Here is an 18,672-nt window from a genome sequence, read left to right as displayed (position 1 = left end):
AGATGTTCAAGTTTGAGGTGTTCATCAATAAGATGTTCAAGTTTGAGGTGTTCATCAATAAGATGTTCAAGTTTGAGGTGTTCATCAATAAGGTGTCCAAGTTTGAGGTGTTCATCAATAAGGTGTTCAAGTTTGAGGTGTTCATCAATAAGGTGTTCAAGTTTGAGGTGTTCATCAATAAGGTGTCCAAGTTTGAGGTGTTCATCAATAAGGTGTTCAAGTTTGAGGTGTTCATCAATAAGATGTTCAAGTTTGAGGTGTTCATCAATAAGGTGTCCAAGTTTGAGGTGTTCAAGTTTAAGGTGTTCATCAATTAGATGATCAAGTTGAGTTGTTTAGTTTTCTGCTTGATCTAATACAGTAATTGCAGGGGTTTTTTTGGTTTGTGGTTTAAAAAGCCATTTTACATAGAAATAGTCTGCTACAAATAGAAAATCTGATGATGTCTTTGAACAGAATTTAGAAAAACATGTGACTTGTTTGCAGTTTTTCCATGGTAATTTTTGCTATTTATTTTGGCGGTAAAGTTTCCCTCTCAAGTCAAATACTACAGTGCATCTCACAAACATATCTGGAGTTATTATCTAAATCTTCTGTCTATAGTTTTAACAAAGAGATAACTTGCTAAGCACACAAACAAACACTTATTGAGAATGATGTTAAGAAATTTAACTCTATGCAAACTTTCCCATGCGAGAGAAGCTGTCAGACAGGTTATGCAAGACTTGCCCTACACACAGTCATTGGGCAAATTGTGATAAGTGCAGCAATCGAGTCGGGAATTGGTTTAGCCTACTCAGCACTAATTTCCACTAAAGGGATAGGTCACCTATGTTGAAAAACATGATTAACTGGGTGTGAAAACACTGACAGTAGATTTGTTATGAGGGGTAATAAGCTAGTAACAAGATATGTCACATTTGACATTTTTGGTGGGCGTCAATGACACGCCTGGTGCAAGCCTACGGGAGATTCCCTGTGTGATATACATGTTATACCATGGGAGGTTTCAGCTAGCTGTCAACACTGGTGTTCATTTCAAGGGCAATTGGCATGATTTACAAACTTTTGAAATCTTAAACCTTGTGAATTCATTAAGACTTAGGCGATTATTTTAAAAGTTTAAACCAAGGTTTTCAGAAAAGGCATTTGAATGGCATGATTTTGAATAATCAAGATAATTAATTTTAGGTTAGGCAAGACTAGTTTATATTCCTGTTGATGGAATAAGCATTATGTTACCTTTTTTTTTTCTAAAGTTAAAACCTGCTTATTTTGAACATCTTTTGTTTTTTATTATATATTTTTGTTTTGTTTTATTTATATATTTTTTAACTTTCAGGAGTACTGTTTTGAAATATACCCACACAACCATATTTTTGTTGTTGTAATTTTGCATTGGATGAGAAAAAGTGGTGAAATAAAAGTGTGATTGATTTATTTATTTTTATTCAGAAGTTTGTAAAGTTGGGCCAGGTTTGCTAGCAAATTGTTGACACAACCCATATATTGTCTATTTAGATAAACATGTATTTCACAAAGGATTGAATTACTCAGAAAAGACATTTCAGGAAAAAACAACTATTTTTTGTCCCCCGCCGCGTGAAAGCGCAGAGCTGGGGACCTAGTATTCACAACCGTCCGTGTGTCCCACAATATCTCAAGAACTAATCGCTGGATTGTCTTCATATTTGGTACTATGGTGTATATACAGGCGGGGGACATTTCTTCACTTTGTGACAAATACTTGTTTCAAACTGCATTATTTATGAATCCCTTTAAATGAAGCAATCAATATATAAGAACTATAGGATTCTTTCTCTCACAAAACTTGCAAATTCAATACCTTTTCCCAGCACCCACTTCACTGATCAGGCAGAGTTATGAGTGTGTGTTCAGTACTTGTTAATAACAATAGGTCATATATGAGGAGGGGTACCGACAGCATGCCAGTTGCACATGGAACAGATATTGAATTTTGACAAACGTTGAAAACTCCCAGGCTAATATTTCACATGATCTCAAGAGATTTACCATAATGATTCAACCAATATGAGAAATAAAATGAATAATGATTTTCCTGATAAGAAGCAGGATTCGGGTGATAGCAGATTTGGCTGGCTGATAATTGCTTTTCTCCCAAGCTCATCAGGCCTGGCAAGTGAGCAGCGCTGGTTGCCATTATCTCAATCATGCCAGTTCAAGATTGCAAGTTTTTTTCTGATGCTAAAGGATATTATGAACGATGATGTGATGATGTCTTTGAATCTGTTCACACTCATATAATCAAGAAAATTCAGTTAAAGATTTTTGTTCTATCAAAGTTCTTTTAATCTCCTGTTTTTCATGTTCGGGGGGTTCTCGTTTCAACATGCCTTTACAAGAATGTATTGTGCTCTTGGCTTTGATAGTGGAATAGCTGTCCAGTTTTTGATGTGGCATGAAACACATTCCCTCACTCACTAGTCAGGTGTGGAAGAGGCTTTGAACAGCACTTTTCCCTTGTATGATCAACTAATTTGGCGTAAAGACTTGAGATGAATTAATAAATAAAAAAACATGCTCTTATGAAAGACTTTGATTGGTCAGATGTTGTATGGCGTGCACTGATTGGTCCAATACTACATTCATTTGGAATGTCAAGGCAAGTTTATTAACATGTAATGTTGTGATGATAGATGACATATAAAAAGGATATATGGAGACCAGCTCAGACGCTAATGTTTAGCCCAAAGTCTGCGTCAAAGGACAGTCAAAATTCCCAATTTCTTAAAATTTAAAAAAATAAAAATAAATTCCAATTTAGGAAAATGTCACTGAAAGGTGCTGACTGTCATAAAACAATATTCATTCACTTGTCACCCTGCATGCTTCCTATCCATCATAAGGGGGCGTTAGGTACTTTAGTGGTTAAAGCGTTCACTCGTCACGCTGAAGATCAACATGGGTACAAAGTGTGAAGCCTATTTCTGGTGTCCCCTGCCACGATATTGCTGGAATATTGCTAAAAACGGCTTAAAACCATACTCATTCACCCACCTATCCATCCTAACCATTGTCTCTTATACAGACACAGAAGGGACAATGGGCAAAATGTTCCAAACAAGTCTAGATTTCTTGAAATCAGCCGAGAGCGTCTTGATTTCTTTAAATCAGTCTGGAGGGTTTTGGTATAAGCTGCAAATGGCCATTAATGTTTCTACCCTCAGTAGAGAGCAGAGCTACCCCCTACTGTTTCCAGACCTAGAAGCATAAGCTTTGATTAAAGACTTGGTTAAAAGGTTCCACTTTGACATCAAAGGTACTAATCCACACTCCAAATCATTTAAACATATCAAAAGGCGCTTCATGCCTATTTACGTGCATGTTGTTTTCGTAGACTGAAAAAAAAACGTCTGGGAAGATATTATTCCTAGGCAACATAAACGGCTGGGCAGTATCAAATAGTGAATATAAAATATACATCACCCATATGTTAACACCTGTATCAGCTGTATGGAAGCCAAATATTTGCCAAAGCTAACACTGGCCCATCTCGTCAAGAAGCTGATAGAGGTAATGACCCAGGAAGTCGTTTAGTGGCTTGCACAAGGGGAGGTAATCAGATTGACGGCTAGGAGGCTGTATGGAGCTGTGCCATGTGTTTGTAGCAGACCATGATGAACATTTAGGGTTCAAATAATTTGTACTCAATTACAGAAACTCATACTCGAACTCTTTCTCGAACTCCATTTAACTCAATATATTTTTAAAGATGATGTGACTTTTCCCCCCAGAGAGAATTCTTATCTGAGCTATGGGTAATATCAGCACACCATTGTCTCAATGGATAACTTGATAATTTGTCCATGGTACATAAGGGTAAATGTCTTTGATTGTTCTTGATACTAATCTGGTTAAAGAATTCTACTGTATTTTCCTATTTACACTGTGAAAATATACAGACATATGAACATTCATCTTTGGTGAGCCTGAGTGGTCTGTACCCAAACGTTTGGAGTCTGTTAGCCAGAACATAGCATCATTTCAGTAAGTGTTTAGTGTTTTTATATGGTCTATTATCAGCTGAGTTTACAAGACCAACATAAGTTTACTGTACTGGGGATTTGGACATTGGCAGAAGTCAGACTGTGCATGGTAGTTCTGTAGACAAAATTACTACCACGCCAGGCTCGTTTATATACAGCTAGGCTGCCATCAAATCTCTGGACTATTGCTGACTGTGTCATAAACAACTTAAACAAACAACTCTGGAGGGATCCAATGCAAAATGATACTAGTCTGATGATGCTCTATATATACCACTCACTCACTTGCTGTGGTACAGTGACACTCAAGTCACCTCCTGTTTAGACTGCAACTCGATCACAATCACGGTACAGGGAATAGTTTTCTCAGGCCAGAGATAGAATGACCTGTAATAGTCCTATGACATTTAACAAACATTCCATAACATTTGCTCAACCTTGAAAGTTGACTGATCAACATTGACTTTTGTACATATCACTAAAAAAAGTAAATGCCTGACTGTTTTGCTGGTAATGACTACAAAAGGGGTAAATTATGTGATTATTTCCTCCTTGAGCTGAGATGAAAGTAATACAACATTTAGCCAGTAGCCTGTATGGTGTGCGGTATAGGCAGAAGGCTGCAGTAAGCTGGAGAGCCCCAGTAGTCCCAGCCTACGGGGTGATGGGATCCAGCCAGATGGCTTGTACAATTTAGCAGGCAATTGGAAACTCCTCCACAAATACACCCTTGAGTTGAGCAGGAGAAGGTAGGTGAACGAGGTTTGGTTATGTTTACCTGTGTTGCGACTTCATCGGTGATTTATTTGCCGTGATTTATAAATGAAGCTCCACTCTCCTCAGATGTGTTGGACAATCGGCAGCATAGATGGCTGTGTTTCTGGTACACTGTGGCTCACGTTTGCACTGCAGGTGTGGGGTCTTAAGCATGTAGTGCTAAGCTTGGGTGTAATTGCTGCTTCTTCTTTGTGACAAAAGGGGGATGGATGGTACTTGATAGCATTGATGGCAATTTAATGGTGTGTTGAAGCGGTTAGTGTGCCATGTTGCCTCTTAGATGACATTCTTCATGGTGGCATAGATATGTGTGTTGGAGGTGTTAAGGTAGAATGTTACTTATAAAATGTATTCTAATTCTGGACATAGTGTTTCGTGGTATAGAAATGTTGAACTTGTTAGTGTGGTATATTACATCTCAGATTGTATTCCTACTGATGGACATGGTGGTTTGTGGCATGTGTGCATGTGTTGAACTGGTTTTACTTCAGGGGTCCTTGAAGCTTGCTGCTGCTGCATTATAATAAGGGCCCCATGGCTCCCCTTGGCTCCCCTTGACATGCATGCTTCATTTCAAACTGTATTTTGGACATGTTTGTGTCATAACCACTGGTAGCTTGTTGAAGGTTTCAAGGGTGAGTGTTACTTCTCTGATGCTGTTCTTATTGATACAAGATATTATCATGCAGACAGTGACAATATTCTATAACTATATAAAAATGGTCCTGTGCACAGTGTACATGTTATAAATCAGGTGAATTTAAGCAATGTCGGTCGCAGAGAGTCCTTGAATGGGTGACCGCATTTCGGCAGCTTGGCTACTGAGAGATTCTAGGGCTTCGGCCCCGGCCCACACAGAGGCACAGGCATCACAGATGGTGTCTCATAGGGCAAGTGACTGTTCAAAATGTGCCTCTGTTCACCCAGCAGTGAATGGGTACCCGGTAGGATGATATGGCAATGTGGTTGTTAACCTTCTCGCACCTAACAGGCTGCTTGGTTGTATACTCCCCAGGGAGCTGATTCTTCAGTGCACACTGATTCCGTGACTGGGGTAATAATAGCGCTTTGAGCATGCCCTTGCGTGGTGTGGAAATATGCACAATATATATAGCCTATTACTATTAAGTGTACATAATAATATAATACAAAATGGCAATACAGAGATTGGGTCGTTATAATGGTGGGGTTGCAATGTTAAACAGTTTTCCTTATTATGAGCTGATTAAAACTGTATCCAATCATGCGGCTGTATCCATATTCAAACAAAATCAGTCAACCTCTTTTTTTTTTACTTACACATACTTTAAGACTATGAAGTGTTAGACTTTTCCAGACACATTTTCTTTTTTTTCTTCTACATTTTTGATAAAATCTTGAATATTTGATATAGCATGAGAACCGAATCACAACAACATGAACATTGTTATTTCAAAACTGACACCAGTGACCCTAGACCTTAATTACACAGGTGAATAGGTTGAAAGTGATATTCTAGTCTTTGATAAAAAAGTCACCGATCATCAAGGGTAAAATCAGTACTTCTGAATGGAATGGTTTGTCCACCAATTTGCTGCCAATTTCAAGCTATGTCAATTATGTTATCCTGGCTTTTCATGCATACTGACTCTCTCAAGATTTCAATCTCCTGATTTTATCATCCAATCTTGACAGCTTTATTAATGGGGAATATGATACACTAGGAGCATGTGCCCTTGTAATGTGTGCAGATTAGCATGTAATTATCACAAGAGAATCTGGCGTCCACAGTTGACAAGAATGATGTCGGGGACACTGGTCAGGGACACTGGTCGTGGGGACGTTGAAGCAGAATTTGTTCTACAATAAGATGTGAGAGTATTTGTCCTATAATTGTATTGTCTACCTTTGGCAGAGGACGGTCCTTAGTGACCTTCAGAGTTGGGAAATGTTTATAAGAGACTAATACAAATATTTTGGTTACTATGGCTATAGACTTGCACAAGACTCCAAGGCAATAACTTAGTTTAAATCATAATTTCTTGATTATATAAATAATAAGAACCAGTTGTCCCTATTACAGCCTGGTGTCGTTTACTTGCCAATTACAAGGATAGAATTACTATACATTGGATTCATCATTCAGTACATCCTTGGAGCAAGTCTACTTTGGTTACCATGGTTGTAGATTTCACAACATTTGACAAGTTTGTATCAAATAATGGTGTTAGATATTTTAGCCTTTGTGGGAGATGTGGAAATTGAAATAGTGTCTGTCATTTTGTAATTTTCATAAAATCTGAACAGTTGAAGACGAAGCCTTTCAAACTTGAGTGAAAATATCCAAAGTAGCACACCTCACTGGCGCATAAGGAAGTTAAGCTGACTGACAATCAACTTCAGAATCCTTCTGCTATGACAAAAAGTGCTGTTCATGTTGGATGACATATTCTGTTGATGTTTTGCTCCTGTGGGATGCTATTAGCAGGTGTCTCATGATTAATTCACTGATCTCTCAGGTAGTACAAGCCAGATAATTGACTGCATGTCTGGAGACACCAGATCATCGCCTGCCCTTACAGAAATACCTGATAAATCGAGTACATGTATGGAGATACTTGATATCAGCTGCATGTACGAATATACTGGATAATAGACTGCTTTTACAGAGATAACGGATAAGTCGACTGCTTGTATGAAGATACTGGATAATCAGCTGTTTTTACAGAAACACTTGTGATGTGCTAATAGTCCAGGACACAAGGAACCTTGGAGCTTATAGCCTGGTGTCCTGACTTGGACAACTTCATAGATCCAGATTTGATTGCCCAGCTGTCAAACATGTTGACACCTCTATGAGGAACTGTTGGAAACAGGATGACCGTGCACTCTGGGAATGCAAGACTTGGAGATGAGGTTACAGACCGTGACCTGGGCCTCCCCTGTCCAGTCTGGTCGGCCCCCCACCTTCTGTCCTGACAGCTGCTGTGTCTGTCAAACATATTGCCAAACATAACCAAACCACAACCTGCAGTACACTCTCCGAAACATGCATTTGGGGCATTTTAGGGAATAGCTGCAGATCTTTGAAAGTTTGTGTGTGAGCTTCGGTATTCCTATGTTGGTGTACTGTTCTTCCTTGAACTTCTCAAGTACCACTGATGTTCTCACCTTTCAAATGAGCAGCTGCATTCTATTCAAACAGAAATTGTTTATTACTTTTTGCTGTGAAAGTCAACATTGTTGCCTTTATGACCTGCCTACAGAGTAGCTCAGTTGGCAAAAGTGGTTATGAATATTTGGACCCATCTTTTCACAGTTATTGTTAATCAGGGTCATGTGACTAAAGAAACTCCACTTCACATCAACATCAAGTTGCAAGACATAAGATAGCAAGTTTCATAAATCCATTAATCACTGCAATAGATATGTGAAATGTTTAAATGAAATTCTACTGTGACTTTAAAGAATGCTTTATTCTGACAGCACAAAACAGGATGAAAGTCAGGTATCAAATTCCATTGGATACTTATTAATAATTGCCCTTTTCACACAAATTATGAATATGAATACATCAAACTATCGATAACTTCCATATTGATACATAACAATGGTTGCCGATAACCAATATATGTTGCAATATTATCATTACAAGAAAGGTCAACTCCTTGAGACACACGTGGATTAAATTTCTCATGACAAAGTTCCTTTTTCTGTTGTGCTCTGTTTAAATTTGATGTTTGTTGTTTTGAAAAACTCAGTTTCAAACACAAGAACAGATGAAATGCCAAAGATGAGAACATGTTCTTATGAATATTTGAATGTGTATTGAACTACATTTTCTATAGAAAGCAGGTATCTTCATGAAAACCTACGCAAAGCAGTCATGCAAAAATCAAATCATTTCTAAATTAAGTTCTTGCATGCTGTAAGTTTTCACTGAAGAAGAATGCATGGAAGTAAGATTGATTGACATTTGACATTGCCGATGATTTCTTTAGGCTATTCTGCATCTTGTGTTGGTCCATTCAGTGTTGCAGGCATATACACCCATTCATCCGAAGGTGTTGCAGCAACCAGGTGATAACTGAACATATTCATCTTTGTGTTGGGAAGTTCACATTGTTAAGGACCTGTGGCAGAATAATCACTGTGACTGAAACTGTAGGTCGAGGTGACATAAGGATTGTTATTACGCCAGATGTTATTTTCCCCCGAAAGACATTAAATCGAAGACAGCTGCTTTTTCAGAAAATATTATACGAGACAATGAGCATATTAATATTGATCATAATTATGCTACTCAGATGAGTAAGATTTGTTTATAATTGAAGCTCATCTTTTCTAAATGAAAGATATCAGGGTCGAAGTTTCATTATCAGCAGCATTGCTGTTCAATACTGGGTGCGGTTTATTTGAGAAACAAACGATGAGTGGGATTTGTTTATTGTAGAATAAAACAATGCAGGGAGGATAAACGATGAGGGGCACTGTCTTATGTTACAGCAGCATGTGGCAGACAGGATCAGTTGGGATGAAAATGTATTTGTGATAAGTAGGTGTGTCAGTTGGGATGACATTGGATTATGATAATGGTAACAGTGTATCGGTTGGGATCACATTGGATTATGATAATGCTTACAGTGTATCGGTTGGGATCACATTGGATTATGATAATGGTTACAATGTATCAGTTGGGATGACAATGGATTATGATAATGGTTACAGTATATGAGTTGGGATGACATTGGATTATGATAATGGTTACAGTTTATCAGTTGTGATGACAATTGATTATGATAATGGTTACAGTATATCAGTTGTGATGACAATGGATTATGATATGGTTACAGTATATGAGTTGGGATGACAATGGATTATGATAATGGTTACAGTTTATCAGTTGTGATGACAATTGATTATGATAATGGTTACAGTATATCAGTTGTGATGACAATGGATTATGATAATGGTTACAGTATATGAGTTGGGAGGACATTGAATTATGATAATGGTTACAGTGTATCAGTTGGGATGACATTGGATTATGATAATGGTTACAGTTTATGAGTTGGGATAACATTGGATTATGATAATGGTTACAGTTTATCAGTTGTGATGACAATTGATTATGATAATGGTTACAGTTTATCAGTTGTGATGACAATTGATTATGATAATGGTTACAGTATATCAGTTGTGATGACAATGGATTATGATATGGTTACAGTATATGAGTTGGGATGACAATGGATTATGATAATGGTTACAGTATATCAGTTGGGATGACAATGGATTATGATAATGGTTACAGTATATGAGTTGGGAGGATATTGAATTATGATAATGGTTACAGTGTATCAGTTGGGATGACATTGGATTATGATAATGGTTACAGTTTATGAGTTTGGATAACATTGGATTATGATAATGGTTACAGTTTATGAGTTGGGATAACATTGGATTATGATAATGGTAACAGTTTATGAGATGGGATGACAATGGATTATGATAATGGTTACAGTATATCAGTTGGGATGACATTGGATTATGATAATGGTTACAGTTTATCAGTTGTGATGACAATGGATTATGATAATGGTTACAGTATATCAGTTGTGATGACAATGGATTATGATAATGGTTACAGTATATGAGTTGGGAGGACATTGAATTATGATAATGGTTACAGTGTATCAGTTGGGATGACATTGGATTATGATAAGTAGGTATTTCATAGTGACGGCAATGGGTTATAATAATGGTTACAGTATATCAGTTGGAATGACAATGAATTTTGATAATGAAAATGAATGATTATAACTACGTATTTAAAATATGATGACATAGATTATAATTACAGAATGTCAAATTATACATGTCCCCCGATCGTCTTGCTTGTCACAAGCTGCAGTGTTCATATCGAGTGCCTTGTACCCTGATCGTCTTGCTTGTCACAAGCTGCAGTGTTCATATCGAGTGCCTTGTACCCCGATTGTCTTGCTTGTCACAAGCTGCAGTGTTCATATCGAGTGCCTTGTACCCCGATTGTCTTGCTTGTCACAAGCTGCAGTGTTCATATCGTGTGCCTTGTTCCCCGATTGTCTGGCTTGTCACAAGCTGCAGTGTTCATATCGTGTGCCTTGTACCCCGATTGTCTTGCTTGTCACAAGCTGCAGTGTTCATATCGTGTGCCTTGTACCCCGATTGTCTGGCTTGTCACAAGCTGCAGTGTTCATATCGTGTGCCTTGTACCCCGATTGTCTTACTTGTCACAAGCTGCAGTGTTCATATCGTGTGCCTTGTTCCCCGATTGCGTGGATCAGTGTTCATTGGTCGTCTGCCTCCATTATTTACATGACAAAGCTTGAACACTGCATTTTGACATTAAATAACATTCACACACTCACTCAAAACAGAAGCCACATGTGACTTGTGGTTTTAGTTGCATTATGCGGTGTGTGTTTTTCATGAGGAAGTAAACACGATTAGAGTCATATAACAATCGACATAATCAGAACACTGGCGATCAAGAGCCTGTTTCATTAAGCGATCACAGCGTTATGACTCATAACACCATGTTGTAGCACTGGATGTTATGATAGTCGTAATGCTGTGAGTGTTTTGTGAAATGGGCCCAATTACACAGAATTGTGTGACACTTCTATCAGTATATCCACCAATTGATCAATACCACTTTACAGATATAAGTCAGTGCTATTTCCCGAGGTAAGTAAACAAGCTATTTATTGATGTTTTTCAATTGACTCAGTTCGGACAATATTTGATATTTAGCTCTGTTTGTTGGGGCCTGACGCCAACGGGTTATTACAAATTGACCTCAAATGGGATAAAACGACAGTTAGTCTCAGGATGTGTTAAAGGGTTTTGACAATCCCAGTCTTGTGCCATTATTGAATTTCGGAACTGTGAAAATTTGCCATTTTCATATAGAACCTTAGCACATGTTATTGGTGGTAGTACAATGTATACAACTCAAAAGAAGTTAAGGAACACTTGATTCTTTTTTACATATAAATAATATGAATCTGTTATGCTCTGACAAATTAACTATAATCATGTGAAAACATTTCTTTCCATGTAGATTTGATGCAGGTCTTTATTGCAATATCGCAACAAGTTATTCTTTGTTTTCAATTCAACTCCATCCAATATGAAGGCAGCTGTTGGTCGATCTGCTCAGCACATTCCTGCAGGATATAATTTGTTTAAGAAGTGACAGTCATCATATTTGTAGATGATTTAAATAACAATGAACCATACAGGGGAATAATTTGAATGCCTAATACATTCTATACGGATCTAATTCACTTAGAATCGAGGCCTGTGTTGTGAACTCACATCCACTTAATGAGAATACTTCAGATTGGCTGCTTCTTAAATCTTCGTTAGATAGAAATTGCAATTCCAAATAATTGTTTAAATGGATTGTGCGTCTTTTAGCTTAAACTCTAATTTGTATATTTTTCATCAATTTCCATGGTCCCCTCCTTAACCAAAATTCCTTGGACTTGGAAGACAATGCAGCCTTGGCTCCCTGCTCGGAGATCAGAGGATATCTTCCATTGATTGCCTACTAATTCCAGTCACATGTTCGATTACCTTGCAAAAAAATGTGTTTTCTGAAAATAGAGAGTCCCAATTGCCCAGCACTATCATGAAGAAGGGGTCTATCTAAGGGATTACATTCTGGATGTTAGTTAAGGTCCCAGGAGGCTCTGCTTATTGACTAAAGAAAACCGTCTCATTTGCTAGAAAACTCTTTGCGATGCAGAAATGACTTGGGTTGACTTCTAGCATTAAGTGTTCCCTTATCGCGGAGAGATATTCATGAGCCCGGTGACAATTGGATTCATGATGGCTTGTAATGAGAGTTGTGTTATGCTTATTTACTTGCATTACGTTTTCAGTACTCAGCCCGTCTAACTTCATCCTTACCATGTGCAAGATTTTGTCCAAGAAGGAAATAAGATGGAAAGCTTTCTTACAGTAATTCCAGTCCGTTCCCCAGTTGAATTGTATCTCCCTTCTGTGCACTTGTCAAATTAACATTGCTATTAGTGTTAGGCACCAGTTTGACACAGGAAAAGTGCAAGAAAATCTAATCAAATTTTTGAGTATTTTGGGGCTAAATTAATCGTCTTGTATGAAGAGTTTAAGAACACATCACTGACATAGAATTTGATCAAAAGTTAATTTGAAACCAATTTTCTTCATTTACTGCAAATATTCACACATTGGAATCAAGTTCGTAAACTGAAATCAAATGGCTTTTTTTCACCACATCCTAGCAATGGTTAGCTATATATCTTTTGGCAGTCGTTATGTCAGGGAAACAAGTTGGGCCGAGTTATGGCCATGTACTTAGGGAGGGTCTGATGCAAGTCTTAAGACCCGTGAAGATCCGGGGTAGAATAGGTCTTCAGCAACCCATGCTCATGGCATCAATCACTGGATTGTGTGGTCCCATTTACAGACCGCCATCACATAGATGGAATATTGCTGAGTGCGTTGTTAAACGATGTGTGTCATGCCTGCTATCTATTCACGTTTTATGTCTGAAAGTACAGTAGCATTACTGAAATAATATCATGGTCACTTCGTCACGCACTCATACTTTTGGATTCAAGGTGTTTGAAATAAAAGTTTGTGTGGCATAAGGAAACATGCAGAAATACAACTTACATGGTCAGAAGTTGAAACATTGTTACCAACAGTGTCGAGAAACAGACATACTGACTGCACCAGTAACAGCAATTTCTGAGGTGTCCCTGCTAATATACGAAGCTATTGGTTGATACACAATGGATTCACTACAGCAATGTGCATGTAGATATATCCCTTGGCAGTCACAGGGTTAATACACAATTAGAACATCCATCATGTGACAGACCAAGTGGCTGTGTGAGTGGAAGTGTCTCCAGACATGGTCCTGAAGCATATTGCTTCTATACACAACAGAGCATCTTGGGAGTTGCATAGACAATATGTGGACAGTGCAGTCTGTGCACACCAAGGCTGTGTCATACACCGGTCCTCAATCTGTGCAGTCTGTGCACGCCAAGGCTGTGTCATACACCAGTCCTCAAACAGTGCAGTCTGTGCACACCAAGGCTGTGTCATACACCGGTCCTCAAACAGTGCAGTCTGTGCACACCAAGGCTGTGTCATACACCAGTCCTCAAACAGTGCAGTCTGTGCACACCAAGGCTGTGTCATACACCAGTCCTCTAACAGTGCAGCCTGTGCACACCAAGGCTGTGTCATACACCAGTCCTCTAACAGTGCAGTCTGTGCACACTAAGGCTGTGTCATACACCAGTCCTCAAACAGTGCAATCTGTGCACACTAAGGCTGTGTCATACACCGGTCCTCTAACAGTGCAGTCTGTGGACACCAAGGCTGTGTCATACACCAGTCCTCAAACAGTGTAGTCTGTGCACACTAAGGCTGTGTCATACACCGGTCCTCAAACAGTGCAGTCTGTGCACACCAAGGCTGTGTCATACACCAGTCCTCAAACAGTGCAGTCTGTGCACACTAAGGCTGTGTCATACACCGGTCCTCAAACAGTGCAGTCTGTGCACACCAAGGCTGTGTCATACACCAGTCCTCAAACAGTGCAGTCTGTGCACACTAAGGCTGTGTCATACACCGGTCCTCAAACAGTGCAGCCTGTGCACACCAAGGCTGTGTCATGCAGGTTGTGGTGAAAGTGTGGCTCCGTATTCAAGATACTTCATCATGGGTGTTCAAGTAGAGAGGGGCAGTCTTCCTACCCCCTGCTAAGATATTAATTTAAACATAACTGACACTAAATACATACAGCGTTACGCCAAACTCACTCGTTCACTTGTGCTTCACCTCCCCGAGCGGGCATAACAATATTTTTGCATCTCTAGCAGCATAAGAGTTAATGCAGAATTATCAGCAGTAGGAACTCTCCTTCAGAAAGAATAATGGTGGCGTTGTGCTTCAAGTGGCTATCTGTAAATAACTGTTGACATGAACATTTATCTACATACATGTAATGCATGGGGAAAAACACTTGAGCAGTGAAAGGGTCTATAGACAATTGTCACGACCAAAGTGACTAGTAAGTGTATTAAGAACATGATATTTCTCCCCTCCGTCAGCCTGCAACATGGGCAGCACATGCTGCGCTGCTGCGCTGCTGCGCTTGAGGGAGATGCATGAACTCAGCCCATGCACAAAAACTGCATTCCACAACATGCGATATGCAAACATATCTTACAATCAAAGCCTTAGGAAATGAATTCCTTGCAAGATGGCGTATGTTGCCCAGTACAAACATCAGCATCAGTGAGAGGTTGTAATGTGTGGGAAATGAAAAGTATTGCTTGTAACTATATTGAGCATGTCCAGTTTAAGGAACCTGGATGGGTGTTTATATGGTATGCCGGCTTTGTGCAGGTCTTGTTTTCATTGTCTGGGAAGAGGTCATTATGTTAAATGTTCTGCTTGTGTGTGTGTGTGTGTGTCTGTGTCTGTGTCTGTGTGTGTGTCTGTGTGTGTGTGTGTGTGTGTGTGTGTGTGTGAGAGAGAGAGAGAGAGAGAGAGAGAGAGAGAAACAAACATTGCCATCAGAAGGGCAGTTTTCATGAATTGACAGTCAGAAGGGCAGTTTTCATGAATTGACTGTCAGAAGAGCATTTTTTGTACATTTCTTCTATCTATGATGTAAATATTATGGAAATTGAGTCAGAAATTTGTTGAATGGCTGTGTCTGTCCGCTGTGCCGACTGATGTAATCGTCATGCCAAGTTATTGTCTGCTGTGGGAGGTTTACATATACTGATAATGGAAGCATATTAGCAAATAGTATGGTGGCTGTTTTTGTAAATACAGAAACACTGGTGTCTTTATTAATGTTCCTTTCTTCAACCAAGAGACATGTTTGTGGTTGTTGTTCATGTCCGGATTGCAGAGAATATGTCTTCCTGAACTTTCTGTGAACAAGACTCTAAAATAGGAACTGGTAGACCTGAATGGGAGGAAGTTATGTGGTATACTTGAATGTGTAGACACAGCTTCAGACTGCCCATTTTGAAAAAGCACATACACCACCTAGAATGATCTATAAATGGTAAAACCCTAAGTTGTGAATGGTTGACAGACTTGTATAACAAGTTTTAATGTGATGGATGTACTTTAATATTGTTTTGTCTGCTGCATGCTCTAATGCCTGCTCAGACCACCCTGTTGCCACCTCGAGACTGACATGCCCCTGAAATGATATGTAAGTTGTAAATCCTAAATTATTTTAACTCTATGTGACTGGATGATGGACTTGCTGTGCAGGATCCCCTTATGTGATTGATGTACTCTTGTATTGGTTTGCCTGCTTATTGCTTTACTGCGTTTTTCAGACCACCTTAACATAGCTGAGATATTGCTGTCTGCAGCATAAAAACTACGTTGAAACTCTGCGTTCAGTCAGACATAGTTGTTCAGCTGGCACAGGTGTAGCCAAGCTGCTTCAGATTCACTTATCAATCGGGTGGTGGGGTAGCCTTGTGGTTTAAGTGTTCGCTCATGACACTGAAGATCCGGGTTCGATTTCTCACATGATTCCTGCCCATTTATTGTCTTCCACACCATGATATTGCTGGAATATTGCTAAATAGCAATAAAACTATACTCACTCTCTCATATATGTTTGAAATTTACAGCCCTTGAGGTTTGTTGCTATCATGTGTGAATCTTAGGCCCCTTAAATATTTCATTTTTGCTAATGACAAGGATCTTTTGACTTTCTTGCTTGATTTCAAACACTATGGAATTTATGAAGGCAATTTCAACACATGAGTTGTTTCTCGCTGTCTTTATGAAACTAAATCATTTTGACAAGGCAGTTATCCTGGGATTGAGAAGCTGGTTATTGTAATTAACGGGATGTATTGTAAAATGCCGCTGCAGTAACCCCATCAGTTAAACCATGGTGTGTCAGTGTATACGGCATGATCAATACCAGACGGACTTGAGAGCAGAGGGTCCACGGGTTCGACTTATGACAAGCCTCCGTGGTCGAGTTTTCTTATCTCCTTCACAACCGAAAAGACTTAATTAAATTTCAGACGTTTGACTTGAATCTTTCGATCCCGGTCCTTCTTGCGAATGATCGGCCATGATTAATGAGTTTATGACACTGCAATAATAATGTTCAAATTTAAAACCAGATAAGGAACACATAGCTTAGCATCATGTCTCCACGGAGAAGCAAGGGAGATAACTGTCCTCGTGACAATATTTCCAGTTCTGGTATTCACAAATCAAATTATTAGGAGTTTGTTTTCGCAAACTGTGATGGTCGTAATGTGATCAACGAGGAATGTGAAGTTCCATTAGTGGAGAGACATCTTCCACTATATGTCATTGTACTGACTGTGGCGGCAGTGATGGTGGGGAGAAATCGGCCACGCCCGGCTGTCAATAGTTGATGGTAATGCAAAAACTTTTGGTTCTTACCGTTTTTCCATGGTGCCATTGACAGTAGCATGACAAAGAGATCCGATGGCTCCAGTAGCATGGAGCTCCTGTTACAGGGCTGATAAAGTGGGACATGGATGCTGGCTTGGTTCGCATCTTACTTAGGAACCCCCTTTGGAATACTGACTGGGATGTGTAGAACAATGGGATTGGGATACCAGTTTGGACATGTAGAATAAGGTTTGTGTCTTTGGAATGTAATTTCTCTTTCTAATATTGACTTGGATACGTTGATTAATAGAATAGTACTTTATGTGTAAATGAGATTTATCTGTTTCAAGAATTATATGTGTGAAATATTTGAAGGCTTTTTTATAAACTTTGGTACATTTGCTATTTGGTATCATAAATAGTTTGCCAGATTGTCATTGAAAACTATTCTTATTAATCACAGACCCATGAAGATCCGGAGTAGAATAGGTCTTCAGCAACCCATGCCTGCCATAAAAGGCGACTATGCTTGTTGTAAGAGGCGACTAAAGGGATCAGGTGGTCAGGCTTGCTGACTTTGTTGATGCATGTCATCGTATCCCAATTGCGTGGATCGATGCTCATGATATTAATCACTGGATTGTCTTGTCCAGACTCGATTATTTACAGACCGCCCAAACCATTCTTTAAAATGTTATTTTCCTCGAAAGAACCTTTACTCTCCTGCTGTTTTCATATGTGAAATCAAGGAAACTAGACTTGGTTTAGTTTGATCTAGACTTGCCTAAGCTTTTAGTAAAAACAAATATTTATATAAATTCCACAGTCATGGCGTAGGACTATGTTAAAGGCAGCGTTTTACCAAATTCACTCATTTGCAACCTTATATGTTTCCTTAAAGACATCACCTCGCTTTTTGGATATTTAAACCCCCTGTTGTATGAACATGCAGCTTAAATATTTTTTTAATTGGTTTCCTTGACATAAATGACAGTTAAAACTCAGTTTGTACATGGTAAGCCCGATGCATGCATTTGCCAATGTCAATATAATTAAAGGCTTGAATCAGAAGGATGCAGGAGTACTATCAAAGTCCTACCCAACAATATAACATGCAGCTATGTGATCAATAGATCAGGCCCAAGGATCATTGCAATATTCTGTTAGTGTCTTGACCAGAAGATGAACATAGAATTGTCTTCAGACCTAACAACGCCAAGATCAGATTCTGTGACATTGCTGCTATAAATTGTCAGAAGCTGAAAGAAATTAATCAGTGTTGTCTGTCGACATGTGATAGGGGATCTCCTTTTGCTGCATGGCAACCATTTGGAGGTGAAGACAGTGAAATCCAACTCCCACACAATAATACATCTTCATCGGTGCTGCCATTTCATTGGAACCCTATTGCACAGCGATAACACCA

At 39.0% G+C, this 18,672-nt stretch overlaps 1 protein-coding gene across 3 annotated transcripts in view; it reads left to right on the top strand.

The window, feature by feature from the left end:
• The window catches only part of LOC139464004 (double-stranded RNA-specific editase 1-like), a 224,287-nt gene that overhangs the window by 160,240 nt on the left and 45,375 nt on the right, over positions 1-18,672 (top strand). The window contains exon 1 of one of the 3 annotated variants that reach the window (XM_071245501.1): positions 16,031-16,065. The exons of the other annotated variants lie outside the window; for them this stretch is intronic. Coding sequence (XP_071101602.1) covers positions 16,059-16,065 — 7 coding nt within the window. The 5' untranslated portion in view covers positions 16,031-16,058. Of the gene's footprint in view, positions 1-16,030; positions 16,066-18,672 lie in introns of those variants that run through there. 3 annotated transcript variants of the gene reach the window in all.

The sequence above is a fragment of the Haliotis cracherodii genome, unplaced genomic scaffold (genome assembly GCF_022045235.1).
Source record: "Haliotis cracherodii isolate W230 unplaced genomic scaffold, xgHalCrac1.p SCAF_16, whole genome shotgun sequence".
Classification (NCBI taxonomy): Eukaryota; Metazoa; Mollusca; class Gastropoda; order Lepetellida; family Haliotidae; genus Haliotis; species Haliotis cracherodii.
The sequence above is the reverse complement of the archived record's forward strand: the minus strand, read 5'-3'. Positions and strand labels throughout refer to the sequence as shown.